The 20,737-nt window shown below is 44.6% G+C and overlaps 1 protein-coding gene across 2 annotated transcripts in view; it reads right to left on the bottom strand.

Annotated features, from left to right (window-relative positions):
• Positions 1-2,025: 2,025 nt before the first annotated feature.
• Positions 2,026-20,737, bottom strand: part of nrp1a (neuropilin 1a) — a 62,123-nt gene continuing 43,411 nt past the window's right edge. Inside the window, exons 8-18 of one of the 2 annotated variants that reach the window (XM_053342653.1) lie at positions 18,234-18,389; positions 16,048-16,192; positions 12,174-12,505; positions 10,570-10,714; positions 8,682-8,792; positions 7,776-7,826; positions 5,739-5,882; positions 5,352-5,629; positions 5,148-5,244; positions 4,975-5,028; positions 2,026-4,849 (exon numbers count right to left, since the gene is read on the bottom strand). In XM_053342653.1, the coding sequence (XP_053198628.1) occupies positions 4,563-4,849; positions 4,975-5,028; positions 5,148-5,244; positions 5,352-5,629; positions 5,739-5,882; positions 7,776-7,826; positions 8,682-8,792; positions 10,570-10,714; positions 12,174-12,505; positions 16,048-16,192; positions 18,234-18,389 (1,800 nt within the window). In that variant the 3' untranslated portion in view covers positions 2,026-4,562. The remainder of the gene's footprint in view (positions 4,850-4,974; positions 5,029-5,147; positions 5,245-5,351; positions 5,630-5,738; positions 5,883-7,775; positions 7,827-8,681; positions 8,793-10,569; positions 10,715-12,173; positions 12,506-16,047; positions 16,193-18,233; positions 18,390-20,737) is intronic. The other variant, XM_053342654.1, reaches the window with a different exon arrangement.

The raw sequence follows: 20,737 nt of genomic DNA, 5'->3' as shown, positions 1-20,737 counted from the left end.
GTTTAAAAATAAACACACACACACACACAAACACAAAAAAAAATTGTGACTCTACTGTTCCATCTAGTGGAAAATAGGAAATCTACAGTTATAGTTTGATAACTGTTTTATAGGACAAACAATCTTTTTTTAAATCTGCTGAGCAAATTCACTTCATATGAAGAGAAAGTGGTCATACACCACTAACAGTAACTCAGGAGTCTATTAAAAACTATACTTTTTGACTTGACTTCAATTATACATGTCCTACATGTTATATTTGGCTGCTACTATAGTTCACTTCAAAGGACAGGTTCACAGTTTTTCAAATCTATCTTTAGACGACAGTCAGGAGCCCAAATGAGCACTGGAGCATGTTTTTCTTTGCTGCAATCATTCCACCTATTCAAAGTGACAGATGGAATAATGTACAGTGTAAGTGATGAGGGCCAAAATCCACAGTCCTCCTTCTGTGCAAAAATGTATTTAAAAGTTGATCTGAAGCTAATATGAAGCTTCAGCTGTTCAAATGAGTCAAATCAGGTAGATATCGTTCAATATTAGTCAAGTCCCTATTTTTGTTACTATTTGAATATGATGTTAAAAGACTGTAAATGTGTCAGATATCCACTTGATATGACTAACCCAGACTGCTGAAGCCTCATATAAGCTTAACATCTACCTTTAAATGCAACACCATTACTTACATTGAAGGCACATTTGTTGTTTTACATACCGGAAAAATTGTGAACCGCTCCTTTAAGTTGCAATTCCACAAGAAATATTCTACACAGAGAAATGATCGATGACGCTTTGTTGCTTGACTTATTAATGAATGCTTGGTACTGTTCTACAAGATCATTGTTTTGAGTGGGTTTAAGACAGATAAAAAATGATCCAGTGTGGCTGCTGTGTTACAAAATCTCTTTTAGTTAATTGTGTGTGAAGGATATGAAGCCAAATGATGTTAGGAGTCTAATTTGCTTGTTTATGATAATGGGGACTAAGCATTGCTGCTATTTATCTAAGAAGTGTTAATGCTTAAACACATTCATCAACATCCTGAGCTTCTGTCTCACATATTTAAACTGGAATATAACTGAACCTATAAATAAACTGATTTCCATTCATATTGTCCTATTTAGACTTTCAATGTCCTGCCAAAGTAATACACCAACACTTTAGGATGTGGTTTACCTCCTCAGAGAAGCAAAAAAAAAAAAAAAAAAAAAAAATTCAGTGAAAATGAAGACTGAGCCTAATTTCGGCTAATGATAGGCCAACATGAAAACCAGCTCACTGAACGAGTGCAGCTCACATCAGCTTCTCATTAGTGGTCAGCACCCGCCCTTCGCTCTATGCCATTATTTTCACCGCTGTTTACCACTCCAATAGGTGGAGAGTCCTCACATCAGAGGCTTCACTGGAGTTGTTTCCATCTGCTTGGAGATCTGGGCATAAATATTCACCATTTATTACTAACTGAGTGGCTCAGCAGCTTCATTAGTTGTTTTTCTCTCTTCGGTTAAGATTACCAAAGCAGCCTTATTGATAAATAACTGAACCTTGAATAAATGATCAATCCCTCATGTGAAGACGCTTTTTATTTGTATCTTTGGAAAGTGATGGTTGAGAGACAAAGAGTAGACAGAGCGTTCTTGTTTACATCACCGCCTTGTTGTAATAGAGCTTCCACATTACCCTGATGGACATAACAGATGTTGTTTCGAAGAGGTCCTCATGAGGATGTTGAAGTTAACCCTTAACAGCATGGTGGTGATGCGGAACAACACTGGAGCTCACAGTTTGATGATGCTGAGAGTGTTCTGGATCACAATACAAATATTCCCTTCTTTTTCTTTTTAAGGCCTTGCTGTTTATTCATTTTTTTTCCTACAACAGCAAATTACAGAAGCAGTATTGAAAATAAAAGTCTTATTTTTTTGTTTTTGTAAAAAAAAAAAAAAAATCTGCACAAAATTTGAATGACAGTACAAAACGGAGCGTTAATATGCCATGTAAATGAAGGAGGGAGGGACATTACTGTGGGAAAATCTATTATGCCTTTTTCAATAATGAAAACATCTCAATATTTTTTACATTTCAGAATTATATCACATAATCTGAAACTATATATATAAAAATGATGAAAGAATTGTGTTTTTTGTGTTTTTGACTTTCTTCAGTTTTTTTTCTTCTTTTTTTTTGCAAATGAACGCTATAAACACATAAACCTCTTAAATATATTTATCAGTGCAACATTGTTTCTTTTGAGTCCACGCTACAGTATCCTTTTTCTCTAGTTTAGCAGACGTTGCTGGAGCTACAGTCCTCTATAGCCGAAAAGCGCAGATGGTACGATGTAGAGGTTGAAGAGAGTAGGACGCCAAATCTGAAATGAACAAGCTGAGCATGTGTTCACCACGGCACGACATACAAAGCACACAGATGTAAAAAGACGTCACCCATCTCAGAAGCAAGTTTTTTGATTGTTTCACTGTGGTACAAAAAAACCCCACTGAGTTCTGGGTCCCGTGGGACCTTTTGTCCTGATACTCTCAGTTCACTTCCCCTTGGAGTGTTAAGCGGAGGCATTGTCCCAACCATCCATCTGCAAAAACAAGAGTCAATAGAGATTTTGAAGAGTTCACATCAAGGTGACGTTTGCACTTCTTTTAAGCTTAAAAAGACATAGAAAAACAGACATTGCTCCTCTCTACAAGAGTCCTATCATATCCCCTGTTGATTTTCTCTTCCAGGTCTCTGACAGGGCAAAGCAAGTAGTCAGTTCTTTTAGTGAGTGATGACCGTTTGGTGAACTGGGGTCTTATAGTAGTTGTGGGTTGGTGAGATCCCCCAGCAAGCATCAGCAAGAGGGGGCAACCATCCTTTGGTAAAGCCAACGGAGGGAGGCCAGTTGACCTGATTCAGGTGTCGCCCCTCGATCCTCCGCTGCACCAGTGTCCCGTTCTAATGACATCAGCTCTGACATCACAACGTTATGGCTGCTAAACGTGAAACACGTAAAAACTCTTTGCGGCCCGACAGGCCATTTTTATGCTACAATACAGCATGTGAACACTACAAACTGGGTTTATCATGAGACACATGTCTGGCTAAAAGTAATGATAGCACCATTCTTCAGTTAGTGTGTTAACCCCTCATTTAATAGGCTTCTATCAGGAGGGAATCAGTAACAAAGTGCATTCAAGCTGCATTGTCCAGATAGCATTACTTCAGTGAACAATCCACAGTGATGTTTGGAGGTGATGATGAGTTTATCTAAGCAAAGCAATGATGATTGTTGGATTTTTTTGGTATGTTGGCAGATATTTTCATATATTTTACTACCTGCTCTGCCATCAAAATGAGCATGTTTGAAGCTAAGTGTGAAAAAAGTGGTGATCAGTCAGACTCACAGCAGAGATATGATGGAGAAATGAGAGATGGGCTCAGAAAAAGCCAAAAGTTCATCATGATGGCTGATTTATTTTTTTGTTACCTCTTAATTCGCCCTTGAGTGGTTTTTCATGAAGTGCGTGTTTCGATGACAGATGGCTTGAATGCACATTGATATCGCTGTAACATCAGCACACACAAAAAGTTTGCTCATTTGAGCAACGTAATCTAAAATGGAAAAAAAAAACGGTACACTGCACCTTCCACAAAACAGTCAGAAGATTGTATTTACACACACACACAACCCATGAAAAAAGGGATACTGCAGCTTTTTTCCTTTTTACTTTCTTTAAAAAGGGCAATAAAATATATTAAAACTTATTTACAGTGTGTGGTTTTTTGGACAGAAAACAACAAAAACAAAACAAAGCGCTTTGATAGATTGGATCCTGTTTTGCAGGTATTTATAAGATAATGTGCCCCTGTTTCCTGTCATTATAACTTAAGCCAAGTACAGTAAAAAACACCCAGATCAACAGAGGAGGCCAACCGAGATGTACTAAAGGCACTGTCAGAACCATACATTGCCATGGATGGGACCCTCACTTTAGAGTGATAGGGGTCAAAGGGGAAAGGGTACATATTTTCGGGTCATAGATTATGGGCACACCCTGTATGCCACACCATGGGGCAAATCTACAGTTTTGCCGGATATGGTTCATTTAGGATTTTGATACGTCTCTTTCAAAACTTGAAAATAAAGAACAGCCTTCATGAACTGATGATAAAAAAAAACATTTCTTTCCCAGAAAATGATAAATACTTTAAACATTATTAATAAATTGGTCTCAACACCAGCATCCGATTGTAAAAATTAATGAAAATCAAAATAGAAAATTAAAATATCATCTAAATCATCTGTACATATTTTTTCTGTATTTGTTTTGTACACAGTGTCCCCTACTGGTAGGTTCTTTTTACTGCAGCTCCTGAGAAAAGCGTGGATCAGTCCAAACCTCCCATTGATTCCTGAACCTGTCCCTCATTCAGCGAGTTGAGGGCGTTGGCAGTCCTTACAGTCCGCCTACTCGCGGATATATGAGAGGATATGCCTACAGCCAGTCTGGTGCACGCTCTGTGAGCTCTGCACGTCATACAGTCACACAAATGCACTCAGTCCCACCTCACGCCTCTGAGTATGAACTCTGTACATTTAGTTTGTCCTTCTTTAGCTTGACACCATCCACCAGTTCAAAGTTATAGTTTTCCAGGGCTGATAGGTTCCTGTCCGACATGCCTCCGTGCGAGCAGGCGCAGTACAGGACCACACCGCAAATGGCGCCCAGGAACACCCCCAGGGCAGACATGGCGATGATAGTGATAAGGATTGGGTCGAGCGTCTTCAGCATGTTGCCTGCTCCGCTAATCTGGTTGGTTTCCACAAAGTCTGGGTATTCAGTGATCTCCTCAACTAGGGGGTAGACACAGAAGAAGAGGAGGAGAATGAGATATGAGATATGAACCATGAAGGATTGAGAGAAAATGGTTCTTTAAAAGGAATACCACTAAATAAACCCTCCTTGTGAAATGACTTACTGATTCCATTGAAGGTATCCTCGGGTAACATAGGCTCAGTGGGTACGTCTGGATCTGTTTGAACAAAAATCCCAATTAAATCCAATGGTGGAAGAAAATAAACTGCAGTCCAAACTGTACAGTCATAAAGGAGTGAATGGGGGCATTGTAACTATGACCACTAAAAGCCTCACCTTTGCAGTCCGTCATGCTGAGCCCATTGAGAACTTTAATGTCATCCACAGCAATGTCTCCCCAGCTCTTTCTCTCCACCAGCCCTTCGATCACCACCTTGAAATAAAAATAAAAAGAGTCACATTTCATCTACCCTTTCTTTAAATGATGGAGTGGAAAAATAAACAAGTGACACAGTAAACGGCAAAAGAATTCTTATTTACCTGATAGGGTTTGTTCGTGCGTGGAACAGGGACGCGACCTTCCCTCCACCGGTTACCTTGGTGACCACTGACTGTCCACAGTAGGATGTCAGCCTGTCCATCAGCTGTCTGTTTGCGCTGTTTAATATGCAGGGTGCCAATATGAGGTCCGAACATGTGGTACCAAAAAGACACACACAAGTCCGTGTCCGGGGAGCTGACCATTGGGCTGACCAGTCGAGCCACCTCCGTCTCCTGGGGACCCGTCGCCAAGGTGTAGATGAAGTTCCCTGATCCACCTGTTAATGTTGGATAAAAGAACTTTTATCACCGGCCGACAAAAACATGAGGTTGCATATCTCTTGTATAGCGATATGGCAATAGAGCAGTATCCTACAGGTCTCTCACCTGTGTGGTCCATGTTGGGTCCGGTGTTGAGGGTGGGGGTACCACTGGACTGGATCTGCCACTTTGAGCCAGTATCCTCTGACGTCCAGCTGCAGAAGGATGGGTCAGTGGCCCAGCCGAAGTCACAGGCAAACCACAGGAATGCTGCAAACATGATAAAGCAAGATGGTAAGGTGTCTGAAGGTGACTTTTCATCATCCTCCTTATTACAAAAGGAGAAATTGCCAAGAGCTCTGGGCTTTACCTGGGACAATGACCTGAGGGCCTGTCATGATATGACTGCAGGCTACACTTTAGGTCTTCATTCACTCATCTTACAAGCTACAAACACTAGAGGGCAGCAAAGAACTGTGGGATGTAAGCTTAGACTTCCACAGCTGGGGAATAAAAACAGCTCACTCAGAAGGAAGAAACTACTGGGATGGAAGGATCATCTCAATGATCTCTTTTAATGAACGTAACATATTAAGAGAGGTGTGGAGGGCCACTAGGACCATTAAGAATAGGCACAGTACAAAGCAGAGGAAGATGGGGTCTGGTCATGGTGTCCAGTTGAGAAAGCAACATTCATAGCAACCCACAGAGAGCTCAGGATTTTTAATGAGAGCTGGGACAGGAGGTTTGAAGACAGCTATGGTAACAGTGCCGGGGCCCCATTCCAACAATGCAATCCCCCCACGGACACACGCTGCGGTGAAGAAGGCTCTGTCGAGGCCAGAAAATGTGTGGGAGCGTGGGTTTTAGTGCTCCTCAAATTGGATAAAGGAAGACTTCCAGGGAACACAAGGGAGTGAGACGTTTTGGGATGTTAGCCACGGCCTTAAACTCCGGCATGAGATGCCTTTTGAGATACAATGAGGCAGATTTCCAAGTGACAAAATATACAATCCCAGCCAATATCCCCTTTAATAATGGGAAGGTTTTAACAAGCTTCTGCAGGCAACAACTCTATTTACCAATTAAATGCAAAGGGTGGAATTCTCTTGTGGAGCTGCATTTCAGACGCCAAGCCGCTTTTTTGTGTCAAGAAATCCCATTTCCAATTAAAATGGTTTTGACTTTGGCTTTTTTTTTTGTTCCATTCTTGGGAGGTTTTGACTTCGGCTACCAACGAGCTCTGGATCTAAGATGAGCTGCCACATGAGTCACTTTGCCATTTGATGAAAAGAAAAAGAAGACTTTTTCTTGCAGAACGCCGATGGAAACGACATCCTATGAGATTAGGGTGCTCGGCACGCACGCACCCGCCGCACGTACATACGCGGAGCTGATTAGCGCGCATGTTTTGAGAGTCTCGAAATGAAAAGTCAGACAGATAAGTGTTTACCCACAGACACTTAGTTATGTTTATACACACGCTCCTGCACCTCAACCCTCATCTATTATCATCAGCGAGGGTCCCGGCAGACAGACCCAAGAGCCGGCTGATGGAGTGAAGGGGGCTGGGTGGAGCTTACACTATGGCCCATTAGCCAAGGTCAGACTGGGGCATAGCTTCTCAGCTGGCTGCTGCCTCATCAACCTGCTATAGGAGTCAGTGCTACTGTATGTGTGTGTATATGTGTGTGCATGTGGCCCCGAAGAGCACCCAATTTCCTCCGGTCATTTACATTCTGCTTTCCTGTTTTGTATTGTTTGTCTTGTGTGTGTGTGTGTGTGTGTGTGTATTTAGTGCATGCCTGTGTCGGCCCAGTGATTAGTGATTATGCTGAGAAGGCAGCAGCAGAGCACCAGTGCTAATCATCAGCTAGCCCTGCATCACACAACCTCTCTCACCCTGTCAGCAGGAGCCTCTCAGGGCCATATCATCAGCTTTAATAACAGACACACATCAGAGGAGAGAGGCCGCCTCAAGCTGGCAATCATTAGCTTCTTGATAAATCTATGGAAATATATTCAAAACAAACCTTGAGCGGTTAAATATTTACCCTGCGTTTCAACAGTCCGGCATGCAGCGATCATAAAAGACATTCTGTCCTTAGTGAGACATGTAATCTTTCAGGTACAAATATTGTATAATATAAGTTTTCTGCTCACCTGGGATGGTGTCCACTTCAGCGGTGGTGGTGTCTGGCGTTGTGGTACCACCTGTCACGACACAAAGCATCAGCACATTTAGCCTAGCCTGGATTCCTTTCAAAACTCTGCACACACGCACTAAATGTATCTGGCTAAATCAAGCTCGTCACACGACACATGCCTCGTCTTTTTCTTCATTCTCACCCTCCTCTCTCTCTCTCTGTCTCTCTCTCTGTTGATATATCTATCTTATGTAACGTGTTCAGAACACGTGACTGAGACTGTGCCATGCTCATCATTGGAGACTGCTGGTTAATGGGGGAGTGCAGGCAGCAGTGCAGATACAGAGAGTTACTGGGTTAGTGGGCAATGAGGCCGAGAGGAGTGGGTGGAGAAAAAAAAGAGCCGGAGGAGGACAAGCAAGGTGAGAAATGGAAGGATAGAGATGGAGGCTGTATGCAGGTTTAGAAGCAGGTGTGTGTGTGTGTGTGTGTGTGTGTGAGAGAGGACGTGCAAGTGAATCCTCTTGTGAGCTTGCAGAGGTGGAGGTAAGAGGGGATAGGCTGTATAGAGAGAGAGAGAGAGAGAGAGAGACAGAGAGAGAGAGAGAGAGAGAGAGAGAGAGATAGGTGGGAGCTACAGGTGCAGCTAATTAGAGTTGTGCAGCATGCCCGCGTTCACGTGAGTGCATGCGCCCGTGCTCGGGAGCGTGCACGGTGGATGGTAGATTAGCCGCGGTGTCAAATCGAACTGCGGCAGAGAGAAGTGAAGAGAAGGGAAAGCGGCTGTGGCACGAAATCGAGGGGGAGCGGATCGAGCGTGTGCCGTAGCAGAAGAATAAGGGGGAAGGAGGAGGAGGAGGAGGAGGGAGAGGAAGGAGGAGAGAGGGGTTTGGTTGCAGTCTCATGAGGGCGATGTTAGCACCTGTCACATCGTAGTCATCACCTGTGCCGCTGTGGCAGCTCGCCTGGTCGTCGTCGCAGTCATCGGATGGAGTGGTGCTCGGGATGATGGTGGTAGGAGGCAATGTGGGAGCTGCGGAGAAGAGAGACAACAGATAACATATTGGTTAGACTTCAATTTAAACATGAATTCACTGGTGCAGGGGCTCAGCTACATCACTGTCATGTTAGCATTTCTGTTAAATGTCTTTATTGTTCACAAAATGTAAGAAAACATGGACCATCTGCACTTCAAATGACAAACTCAGCTTAAAAGGGAAAGTACTCTAGATGTTAAAATAACTACTTTGCTTTAGCTATTAGCACCTCTTTTTTTAATCAAGCTGTGGAGGTGTTGGTGTATAAATAGAGTTGAATCTAAATCGTGGTGCTTTTAGGGTTTGTGCGGCTGAAGCTCAAAGTTGCAGAAACAGAGCTTGGGATTGGCTATTTGCAGGGCTTCTGGCTGCCATAGCGGCCTATCATTATAGCCCTGCTCCACTCGGATGTGGGCAAGACCCAAGAACCCCACAGCCGTCCTGCAGCATGTGTTTGTGTTTACACTGAGTGAGTTGAATGGGCTTCCCCAGAAGCAGAGGGAAGGAAAAAGGATGAAGAGAGAGAGAGAGAGGCATAGATGGATAGAGGCAAACTGCCTGAAAATGTATGTGCATAGTATCTGTGTGTGTGTGTGTGTGTGAGAGGGATTGTGAGTATGTGTGAATGTGTGTGTGAAGCACCGCTCTTGCTCTCTCCCTCAGCTAGATGAAATATGAGGCAGATCAGCCCCTGTCAGATTCAGGGTGGGGAAGGTCAGGGATGGGGTCAGCGCTGCGTCAGGGGAGCCTCTCACAGAAATGAGGATTTAGCTCTCCTTCTACAGCTTGCTACGCATACACACACACACATACTGGCACACACTAGTACAAGCACCTGCCTGTGTGTGTGTGTGATTGTGTATACATGCCTGTAACCACATGTTTGGCTGGGTGATTGCGGTTTCCCCTCTGCGTGAGTATGTGTGTGTTTGGCATTAACACTGAAAACAAGCATTATCATCTGACTAAAGCTCCCGGTGGGAGTCCATAGGCTTACGACGGAATGGGCCTCCCTGAAATCCAATATGTAAATCCACTTAGGGCGAGCCCGCTACACACTCTTACATCGCTGAGCTGTTTCTGCGCTACGTCAGCTTCAAGAGAGAGGGACAGATAAAGAGCTGTGGGGAGAAAAAAGTGTAATTTCAAAGATGGCAAAGTGGGTGCAGCCCCTTTTGGAAAGAAGAGTGGCTTTGGGAGGAGTGTGATAGGGGCCAGGCTGCGATAATCCTACTTGGCCAGGTGGGTTTTCATTTGATCCCCCTCTAGAAGTGGCGAGTTATGAGGGCAGCTTTGATGTTACAAGGAGACAAGACAACTGTCCCTTGTCAGGATAAAGAGCAAGAGCTAGACAGCTGTGGGTTCAACACAGGGAGCCCTCACGCTCATCTTTAAATAACCAGGACTGTGGCAAAGGCATGAAGCACAAGCTACTTACAGCCACGTCATTAGCCAAGATGATAGATGGCTCACCTGTATGAGTGCGTGTGGCAATCTGACATGTTGAGAGAGTGAAAATGTCATTGCCAAGGTTTAAAACCTCACAACAGATGGAAATGTCATCGGCATGAGGGAAATAAATGTTGTCACTCTGGGTAGGAACTTTGGTAGAAATGTCATTACTGCTGATAGAGATATCATCACTATAAGTAGAAAGGTCATTGTCATGGGAAGGACTGCCTTTCCTACTTGGCTTCTTTGCCTCCTTACTATCACCAAATCAGCTGTTATTTAGATGGAATAAATGTTAATGCGATTGCAGTTCCGGTTTACCTTCAACCTCGCAACCCAGGAGCTCCAGTCGTAGCCCCATCCCGGCAGGAGTGGACCTCTCTGGGTAAATTCTGATGAATCGGGTAAGCAGGGGCTCCACCAACCTCAGCTCGGGTGTGTCATAGTTGCTGTTCCCTTCAAATATCTGGTAGAGGAAAAAAGGAGAGAGGGACACAGACAAGAGAAGACAGAGCAGACGAGTTAAAAAAAAGACATAAAGCACAATATTGCTGATAATGTCACTTCTGGCTGTTTGACTTATTCGGCTTTTCCGAAATGCAGACACCCCCGAGGCAGGCTTATTCCTGCCTTCTACAACCAAAAAAAAAAAAAAAAAAAACAGAGGAGGGAGGAGTGGTGGAGAGATTCTGGGAAGATGGAAAAATGATGAGAAACAGCAGCAGAAGATGACCAGAACTCTTTCATCTTCCTGACATCTAAAGAACAGCTTAGGTGGGTGACATAAGGGCGGGGGTAGGGGGAGGGCCGGGGGGCAAAGACAGCATGACACACACCTTTGTCAAAGCTAATTTACAATCCTTCAGTTCAGATCCTGAAGGAAGGAATAAAGGTGGGAAAAGAGGAGAATGTGGGAGATCCGCGAGAGAAGGCAGCGAAGGAGGAGATGGAGGGCTGATGGAAGTGGATTAATGGGTGTGACCACGTGAAGAAGCATGGTGCGACTCCCTTAGATGTTGGGATCCTCTTAGGCGAGGGGAGAGAGTCTGCTAACTAGGACAGGAGGGGGGGATATGGATCCTCCTCACTCCCTTCATAAATCAACCATCAGCCCATCTGGATCAGATTTATGCCCTGTCAGGGACGCTTGTAATTGGGGACGGGCTGCTGCAGCTCCTCCTGGTCCTGGAGGTAGGTGTGTGTGTGTGTGTGTGTGTGTGTGTGTGTGCGGTTGTGTACGAACTCATATATATTCTTTGTGTGTAAGCGTGTGCATGCATTGAGCAAAGTGTTGCCGTGCGTCTTCCACGTGCGAGTCGTGACACCTGCAGATAAATCTTAGGTCACTTCTCTATGTTGCATGTTCTCTTTCATCTTCTGTCCTCCTCTTTCCTCTTTTCTTCCCACCTTCACTCACTCCGTTCACCCCTCCTTTTCTCTCAGGAGAGGTTTCGCTATTCCATTGAAAGGGTCGAACTACTGTGTGTAGCACGGAATACAAAGCAGGAAGAGAGAACTGGGAAAAGACTGTGAGAGACTTGAGATGCTTATCCTAATGTGATTCAAAGCACCGCCGAAATTGACTCGCAACGATTGCTGAGTGACTCACAACTGCCGGGGATCAACACCGCGGTGAAAATTGACTAAATGCGTCATGATCTGAATTGATGCTCTGACGTATCCGAGAGACATTTTTAGAAGCGTGTATTCCAATCATTTTCTACAATGCTGGAAGGTAAAACCCCATCTTTTGATTTGGGTTAGAAATCAAACTGTCAATTCCAATAAAAAGAAAGAACTTTGCCATAAAGAATGTCAAGGGTTAGGGTTAGGTTAGGGTTACGCTTAACAACCCAAACATCCCAGTGGTTTTAAACATCTTAAACATTACTCAAGATTATTATCTGTAACCGAAATCCTCTTACCTTTGGCTTGTTCCCGTTGGTGTCCAAAACCATCCGCCAATCGGAGCCGTTGTTGCTGTAGCCCAGGCGGAACTTCTTCATGAAGACCTTGTTCTCACGGTGCTTCCCTCCCTGGATGATCAACCCCTTCACCAGCTTCTCCTCACCCAGATCCACCTGCAGCCATTCATTGATGAAAGGTTGGGGCTGAGGGAGCAGGGTCCAACCGGTCCGACTGGTCAGCAGGCGAGCGTTCTCCGGTACCCAGCTTCGATCGGTGTGAGAAGACGCTGTGATCTGGTTGTCGGTGATCAAGCCCGATACCATTCCCAGCATGCCTGAACATGGGTACTCTGAGAAACAAAAGGGAATGGGAAAAAGTGCTTAGTTTTTTTGATATAAACTAATGGAAACCTGCAGAGATTCAGGGAACCAAAGGCTTGATCTATGTCCAAAAGCTTAATATTCATCATCATTTACAGCGCCACAAGTCTAGCTTGCTGAGTTTGAGGTTCATATAGGGGCAACGAGGATATTGAAAGTCGAAATGAGGAACACAATTCCCCAAACTCTTTGTGATGTTACTGTGATCTCTCCCTCTATTCTCTTTCTCTTTCTGTCCATAGCTCTCATGCATACTAATTCCTCTGCCTGAAGCACTTGTCTCCAGGCAGCCAATTAAAACCCTCCTCTCCGTTGGTGCTTCCACCTCCTGCATTCTGGGAGCGCTTTTTCTTTTCATCTCCCTTATCCATCCTCCTCCTCCCTCCATAGGCTCACATATACTCACACAGCACAAAAAAAAAGAAAAAAAAATTCTCTTTGTGTTTTATCTGCTGCTGCGCTCATCTACCTTCTGCTCCACAGCTGTCAACATCTGTGGGATTGTGTCTTTTAACACCACGTCCACATTTTTTAAACTTTCTTCTTCTGCTTATTTTTTTGTTCTACTTCTCTGATCTTATTCTATCAGAACTCTCCATTTTTACCATCTTTGGATCCATCTCTCACTTTTTTCCAAAGGGAGCAGCTGTTTTTTTTTATTTTTCTCACCCTTTTATCTTTAGAACATCCCTCCATATCAAAAGCAAGAAAATCAACTTGTTGCTGCTGCTGCTTGAAAGCAATTGTGTTTGTTTAAATCTGAAGTTTTTAACACATGTTGTCACCTTCGTAGTGCAGCAAAGACTGGGATAATCCGATAATTTCCAGTCTTATCCATGCTAAATTGTTTCCAGTATTCTATCTAATGACATGTTATAATATCAGGTTTATTTAAGGGACTGTACTAGCAGTTTGCAAAGGTCAAACACATTAGATCATGATTCAGAGAGCTCGAGTGTAAGATGCAAATCATCAATAAATATCCAATTCTCAAGGAGGAGAGCTCCAGGAGTAAAATATAGTCATTTGTGGAATCTTTGCCATAATGTCTTCCTATCTGAACACACCTTTACAATTGTGAAACCAACTAATACAAGGTGTGATACTTCTCACCTTGTATTAGTGGTAAATAATCTTCCTGTGTGTCCCTTCCTAGCCTTCCTCCAGCACTTTAATACCAAGACACTGAGTCAGGGACCTGCGGTAAGCAATAACATATTTACTATCTGGCTCCCATGGAGGGATAAATCCAGGCATTATTACATCTTCTGTGTCTGTATGAGACAAAGTGTGCACTGTACCGCTGCAGGACTAAATGGCGTTAGCTGCATCTGGGAAAAAAGTGAGCGAGGACTCCGAGAACAAGGCCTCTTTCAGACGTGTCTCTCTCTCGCTCTCTCTGGCTATCTAAAGCCGCTTCAATGCAGACCCCGTGAGACGAATTCCCGGTCCTGAACTCCGGGACTAGGAAAGTCCAAAAAAACTGGAGCTCAAGGAACAAACGTTGGCGGTGCGGAAGCCTCCTGACTTATTTTCAGACTTTTTTTCTCATTCTTTCTTTCGTCTTGGGCCAAGATCTGTTCGAGAGTGATCACGGGAGCCAACCTCTGGCAGAGCAGAGCTAAGGCAGTGCGCACTGACCGCCTTTGAAGTGGTGGGATATGAGAGAAAGGTATGAGATTGTGATTGAGAGTTTGTATGTGTGTGTGTGTGTGTGACTGATCTGAGTTTAGACACTTGGTGAACTCCCCGGGTCATCTGGAGCTGCTAATCGACTTCAGCTGCGATCACAGACGCTTCCAAGATGGCAAAGCACGCAATGACACACCCAGAGGAACAAACACCAGCGTGCGCCTCTGCGGACGGCGACTGTGTAGTTGGTGATGTGTGGGTTCGTGGGCCCACATTTAGGGGTTTGGGTGGAGCATCAGCGGGTTCATCACAGATATTTATATGCCACGGCCTATTTACAAACAACAGGGCGGTGGATCTTTTTATTAATGAGTAGCTGCGTGTATCAGCAGGGGCACGCGACCATAATGATTTAGGAGGAACATCTTGCAGCTTTCTGAGGTCCAGCTCCTCCTCTCTTCTGATGCCTGAATGACATCTAAAGAGGACGGCAGGCACCTTTGAATATACAGCATGTTTTGGCTGCTATCATGACAGCACCCTTCAGAAAAAGTGAGCGTGCACTCAGAGGCTCCCCATAATTCTTTCTACACAAGTTCTTTATGAAGATTTTGCTATCAGGGATTCATAACTCATAAGATAGAAAGCAGTGAGTCACCGAGTTTATGCAGCCCTCAAGAGCCTCATCGTTTCTCTCTGTCTCTCTTTCTTTCTTTCTCTCTCTCTCTTTCTTTCTTTCTGACTGTGCTGGTAGCATCTAGTGGAGCTGGCAGTGTCTTCAGAGCACCCATGGGTGCTGACGTCATCACGGAGGCCCTGTGGTGACTGCGATCTTGTGATGTGTTTACGCTCTGTGCAGCGGCTTGGTCGTATGCCAGGAACACACGCCCCAGCTGTAACCCTGCTGTGCCTACGCTGCCCTCCGCTATTACACCAACAGCCACACGTACTGTATGTGACGCATAGCTGCATAACACCACACGCACTAACACACAAGGACAACTGGCCCGACCACTACTAATCCTAGCCCTAACTTTAATCCAAGCTTTAATCCTGAAGTAACAACAGTGACAAAACAAATCCACTCTGTTTTATTCTGCCCTTGTAAGATATACTCCAAGTGAAGAAGTACACACAAAGGCAAGCACTAATTAACATTCAATACATACACTCATAAGCCCATTGAGATGCAGGCAGATGTGCGAAAGCCATATGAAAGCAAGCCCCACACACACACACACACACACACACACACACACACACACACACACACAAACACACACACACGCCAGTCTCATTAAAATAACATCGACGAAAAGGCAAAAGATGAGAAGAGCTTTGCCAAAATCAAAGCTCTGTAAGCAAACGACAGACTGTGGCTAAAGAAGAGGCTGAGACCAGACCAGCAGGAGGGATGGGACCGTGTAGAGCCCACCCAGCACCCGGCTCCCCTCTGCTTGCCAGCTGTTGGCTCCATTTATATTGAATGAGGTACATCTAAACATGGGGTAACATAAATAGGTAATCCTCCTTCGTGCGCCACTCCTCTATTATGCAGCAGCTTTTTCTTTAGCCTTGGAGGACTTCTCACAGATACATAGCTTCTCCTCACACCTGGCAGAGGTGAGCTGTTTGTGCAACAGAGACCGAGGTGGGAAGAGGTATAAACAAACACTGGAACATGTGCAGAAATGCGAAATCATGACATCATCTCATGAATGTGTTCAATATTTCATCAGGATATAAATGGTGTAATGTGTTGTGTGTTTTTAGTGGTGGGTTTAAGCAAAGGCAGAGCTGATGTGTGTGTGTGTGTGTGTGAGAGAGAGTGTGTGTGTGTGTGTGTATGTGTGTATGCATGGATCTCTGCAGTACCAACCTGATATCTTACATCCATACACCTCGAAGCGCAGCGCGATGCCTGTTTCCCAGGTAACGGGACGGATCCGGATGAAGCGCGTCAGTGTGGGTTTGGGCAGCATCGTCTTGGCAACGTCTGTTGGGTTGGTGTTGCCTTGGAAAACCTGCGAGAGAGGCAGGAGAAAAAGTCAATTATTGACAGAAAGTTGAGATGCAGGGTGGATATTTTTCTGAAGCCTTGGCTGCAGCACATTCAGAAAGGAGAGATTTCAATTGGTTTTAAACACATGAGGTTAAGATGCTGCAAGTTTTTTCCTCAAAGCTGAAAGTAAACAATAAAACTGCTGGAGCTGAGAAACTGGTTTTATTGTGAGTGAAGGTAATGACACATAAACATCTAAATGAAAAAATCTAAAAGGATCTTTACAGTGTGGTGGTATGCTGTGTAACACAACTTTTACACATAAAACAAAGTTGCGTAACACTCTTAAAGTTGTTCTTCCTCTTTCCATGCACCACATGTCGCAAAAAGCCCATGTCCTGTGAAACCTGATGCAGTATCTGTAACACGGACAGGACCAGATTGGCTCAAGATGCCCCCCCTTTTCTGTCCTCTAAGTCCCAGATCTGGTGGATGTTTTACTGCAGTGTCTTGTTTAAAAGGTCAGAGATGTCAATGTTTCTCCCCTGGGGTCGGTTGACAGTTTACTAGCACCATACGTAGAGGCCGGCCACCCAGCATAACAACTCCCAACAGTCCATCACAGTTCATTCCGGGTAATTGAATCACACCGCTGACCATACGGCCTCCTGACTGAGCTATGTGACTGAGAAAGAGAGATAGATAGAAAGATAGTTCAGCATATCTACACTCAACTACAACACCACCAAGGTTGAACCATTAGTCCATACTTCCTGGCTACCCCCCCACCCCCTCCCTTCCCTTCTGTAATCCAGTCTCTGAGCAATACCTGTCAACCACCACGCCGCTAAGGGACTCAGCAACAAATTCATCCACTCTCTTAAATGTCACGCTGAGTCTCTCCTCCGCTAGCTAACGGTAAAGTGGCTTTTTCCAGAGCTACGGTAAGACGTCAAATTGCAGGCTCAGCATGTAGCAAATGGTGCCCCTTCGCACAAAAGCACTTTAGAGTCCGGAAAAACACAGACCGGGCTTACCACGGCACCTTTAAGCTGCCACTTTACAGAAGGGACTGTGTACTTTGAAAGAGACCATAAAGAATCAGGCCTCGGGGGCATGTGTACACAGCAGTACCAACACGCTTGTTTGGATGCTGTGTTGCTCTTGAGAACTTTTTTTTTTTTGGTTCCACTTGCAGCCTCACACTTTTTCCGCTTAAAAATACCTCGTGGTGTTAACATGTCACACGAGACAACACAACGTGAGGACTGTCCGACACACACACACACACACACATACTTCCTTCAGCCTCTGGACACCCACAGTCGAGGGGTGTGTTTGCTTCCAGATGGACAAAACCTGGTCTGTTGACAGGCCGATCAGCAATCGATAGTTACAGCCTGTCACGCTCCGGTCAAGCATGCCATCCCTCCCCTCTTCTTCTTTTCCCTCTTGCCTTGGACCCACCTCTACCAGCTGCTCAAACATGACAGCCTCTCCTTTTTTTTCTCCACTCCTCCTATCCATATCCCCCTTTTTACTCTTGTTTGTCAAGTCTTTTGTCATCGCCACTTCTTTTACGATAAGATGACGGGTGCCTGACATAAACCAGGAGCTACATTGCTAACAAAATCTTCCCTATGGCTACTGCGGCACTATTAGCACGGCAACGCGCGCTGTAAATACTCTCCACTTACACAGTTGGTAGGGTATAATTGCATGTTTTGAGACAGAGACTAAAGTACATATAGCTGGGTATTCCCCTTGTTGTTGAAATCAAAGGCGACTTAGAGCAGACCACAATTCAAGTCAGCTGTCTTCTTAAAGATGGGTTATTCTAAGTGCATTACATGTGCATGGAGTGGTTTCTATGACACAGGGCATGCACACACTGAAATAGACTATTTTCACTATCTAGCCTGGCCTTAAAGTCTTATGTAGAGCTGAGGGCTGCAAGTATTTCGACATGTTATCCAAACCTTTTCAGATAATGAAACTTTTTCCACCCCTAAGTAACTTAAGAGTGTAGAGATGATGTCATTAGACCGCTGAGTATTAGCTACCTTTTGTTTGGAGCCCTCCTTCAGCGTGATCCAATCCTCTCCATTAGAGCTGACGTCCACTTTGTAAGCCTTGACAAAGTAAACCCTCTTGGTCTCCTGGGAGATGGCGCCCTGGGTACCGATGGCCGAGACGAACCTCAAGAACCCGAGGTCCACCTGTGAGGACAAAAAGAGAAGAGACAAGTGAGCAAAAGCTGCTTGAAATCATTTATCATGACTAAATTCCATCAGAGCTGTGAGCACGACAGTATTTTCTCTTTTTTCAGCGTTTGACTGCTGATTAAGTGGAGCAGATTCAGCTGAAAGCACAATACTCTTCACCTGTTAAAAGGCATGAATTCTTTTTTTTATGAGGGAAAGGTTTTTAATGCACATGTCTGTATTAATAATGCACTGACACGCCGGGAGAGTTAAAAATATAACCCCCGCTATTAGAATCACCTCTGGCCATGGTCTCGTCAGCTGCTACCTGGAATTTAATAAACAGCAATGAAATGATATTCGGGCTAATGAAAGAGACATAGGATGACAACTTAATTTCCTGAGATGGGAGACAAGAGCTTATTGGATAAAAGTGAACGCCGAATAGAACGAGGAGTTCCGCAATCGCATTATCAAAATCGGCCAAGAGGAAAGAGAGATAGATTGAATATCAAATATTGTGCCTTTAAAATATGCAGGGCTTTATAAAGTAATCATGAACTGCGGTGCACTACTGGAGGAGCTATTATATTTTCACAAGGAGACTGCCAGAAGCTTTGGGGTCAGTGCACGTCTGTTCTGTGCTCACATGTATGTGTTCTTATATGATCTGTGTGTGTGTGTGTCTGCTGGATTTAAAGGTGAAGCTGAGCAGAGAAAGCTGCTGGTTTGCATCAGACCTGGTAAAGGAGCACACTGTCTGTCTGCAAAGCGTCATGCCTGCTCATGACCATGACCGTCACTGACAGGAAACACACAAAAACACAAACACAAACACACACACACACACATACAGCCTTCTGGATGTCACACTGGCTTTTGTTTCTGTGGTAAGAATAGCCTTCAAACTGGCTTATGATCCTGTTAATGCTTCTGTCCGTTGCCTGTCTAACTGCATTGGGAACCAACAAGAGAGCTGCTATCTCTGCTTCTGGGACACACACACACACACACACACACGTAAACTCACACATATACAATTCCTCAGTCACCAGTGGTAACAAATCCGTTCCTCCTGACCTCTGTGGAGGCTACTTAACCCCACCGTACCATCCCTTCATCCATAACAGAGAGAAAAAAGAAGAGTGGTTCCAGTGTGAGACTGGAGGGCTTTCAAAGTATGCTAACTCCCCTGCATTTAAAGCAGCGTGCTTAAGTCGAACAAGCGTTAACAGGGTCTCTGACAGGCCCGAGCTGATGTTAATGAGGAGTAATGGCGTTTGCGTGTAGACCTCTTAGAACACGGGAGCGGTGCAGGAAGCCAAGGTGTCAGTGGAACAGGTTTTCCAGATCGTGATGACGGACACGGGGGGCTTTGATCTGGACGCGCGATGGGCTCAGAGCTTTGATGGATGGTGACCCGGAGTCTTGAGTAGATTACCGAATCGACGCAGAGGAGTTCATCGGTATGTGAGGGTGCATAAGCGAGGAAGAGTGTGACAACAGTGAAATCCCTTATGTGAGAGCTGAGAGCAGACAGACGCGATCAAAGCCAGGGTAGATCTGTCTCCAAAAAGAGCTCCATGGAGTTCCAGGATGTTAAATTCATATACTTACTCAGCTCCAGCTAAGCTTCGCCTGCCAGCCTTATATACAGTACTATACCATGCTTAATGAGTCGGAGTCAAAAGCAGGAGAGGAACATCTGCATGCCACAGAGTACCGGTCACTCCTTAAATTCACATTTTATTTCTCAAAGTAAAAAAGACATAAACAGATGGGAGCAATAAATGACGTTCCACTATGCTATTCTCTCACTCTCACTTGGCCACTCAAAGGATTTGGATGGATGGAGACTAACAAAAAAGACAGTCACACATACAGAGATGGAATACTTTTGTTCCTGTCTACAGGCTCAAGGGGCTTACTCAGTAAGTCCCAGATTTCTTTCGGGTCCACAAATAGAGACAAAATCAAATCCCTCCAGCTTCAGATGTTTCTCATTTAATAACGCAAGGAGCTGAATTCCTCTCTGCTGGTTAAACAGATATATGTGCCAGCGCTGGATGAGGAAAGAATAAGGAGATGGCAGTGAGGCCCAGGCAGGTCTTTAACATCTGCACTTAGATGGCCTTGTGTGACTCATATCCAATCTAGACCAATGGCAAAGCGGCTTACTGAAAAAGGCTTACCTAAAAAAAGGTCTAATAGGAAGACTTGGCCTTGGGATGTTTTCTCTGAAAGGATCTCATTAGGTGTAATGGAGAAGAAGAGCCGCTGGGAGTGAAATGAGTGGCGGGGCTAATTGGGAACACTCATGGGTGCTCAGACTCAAACAATCCCAGCATGCTGAAATATGACTG

Source organism: Scomber japonicus, chromosome 21 (assembly GCF_027409825.1).
Source record: "Scomber japonicus isolate fScoJap1 chromosome 21, fScoJap1.pri, whole genome shotgun sequence".
In the NCBI taxonomy this organism is placed as follows: domain Eukaryota; kingdom Metazoa; phylum Chordata; class Actinopteri; order Scombriformes; family Scombridae; genus Scomber; species Scomber japonicus.
This window is presented reverse-complemented; position numbering and strand designations above follow the sequence as displayed.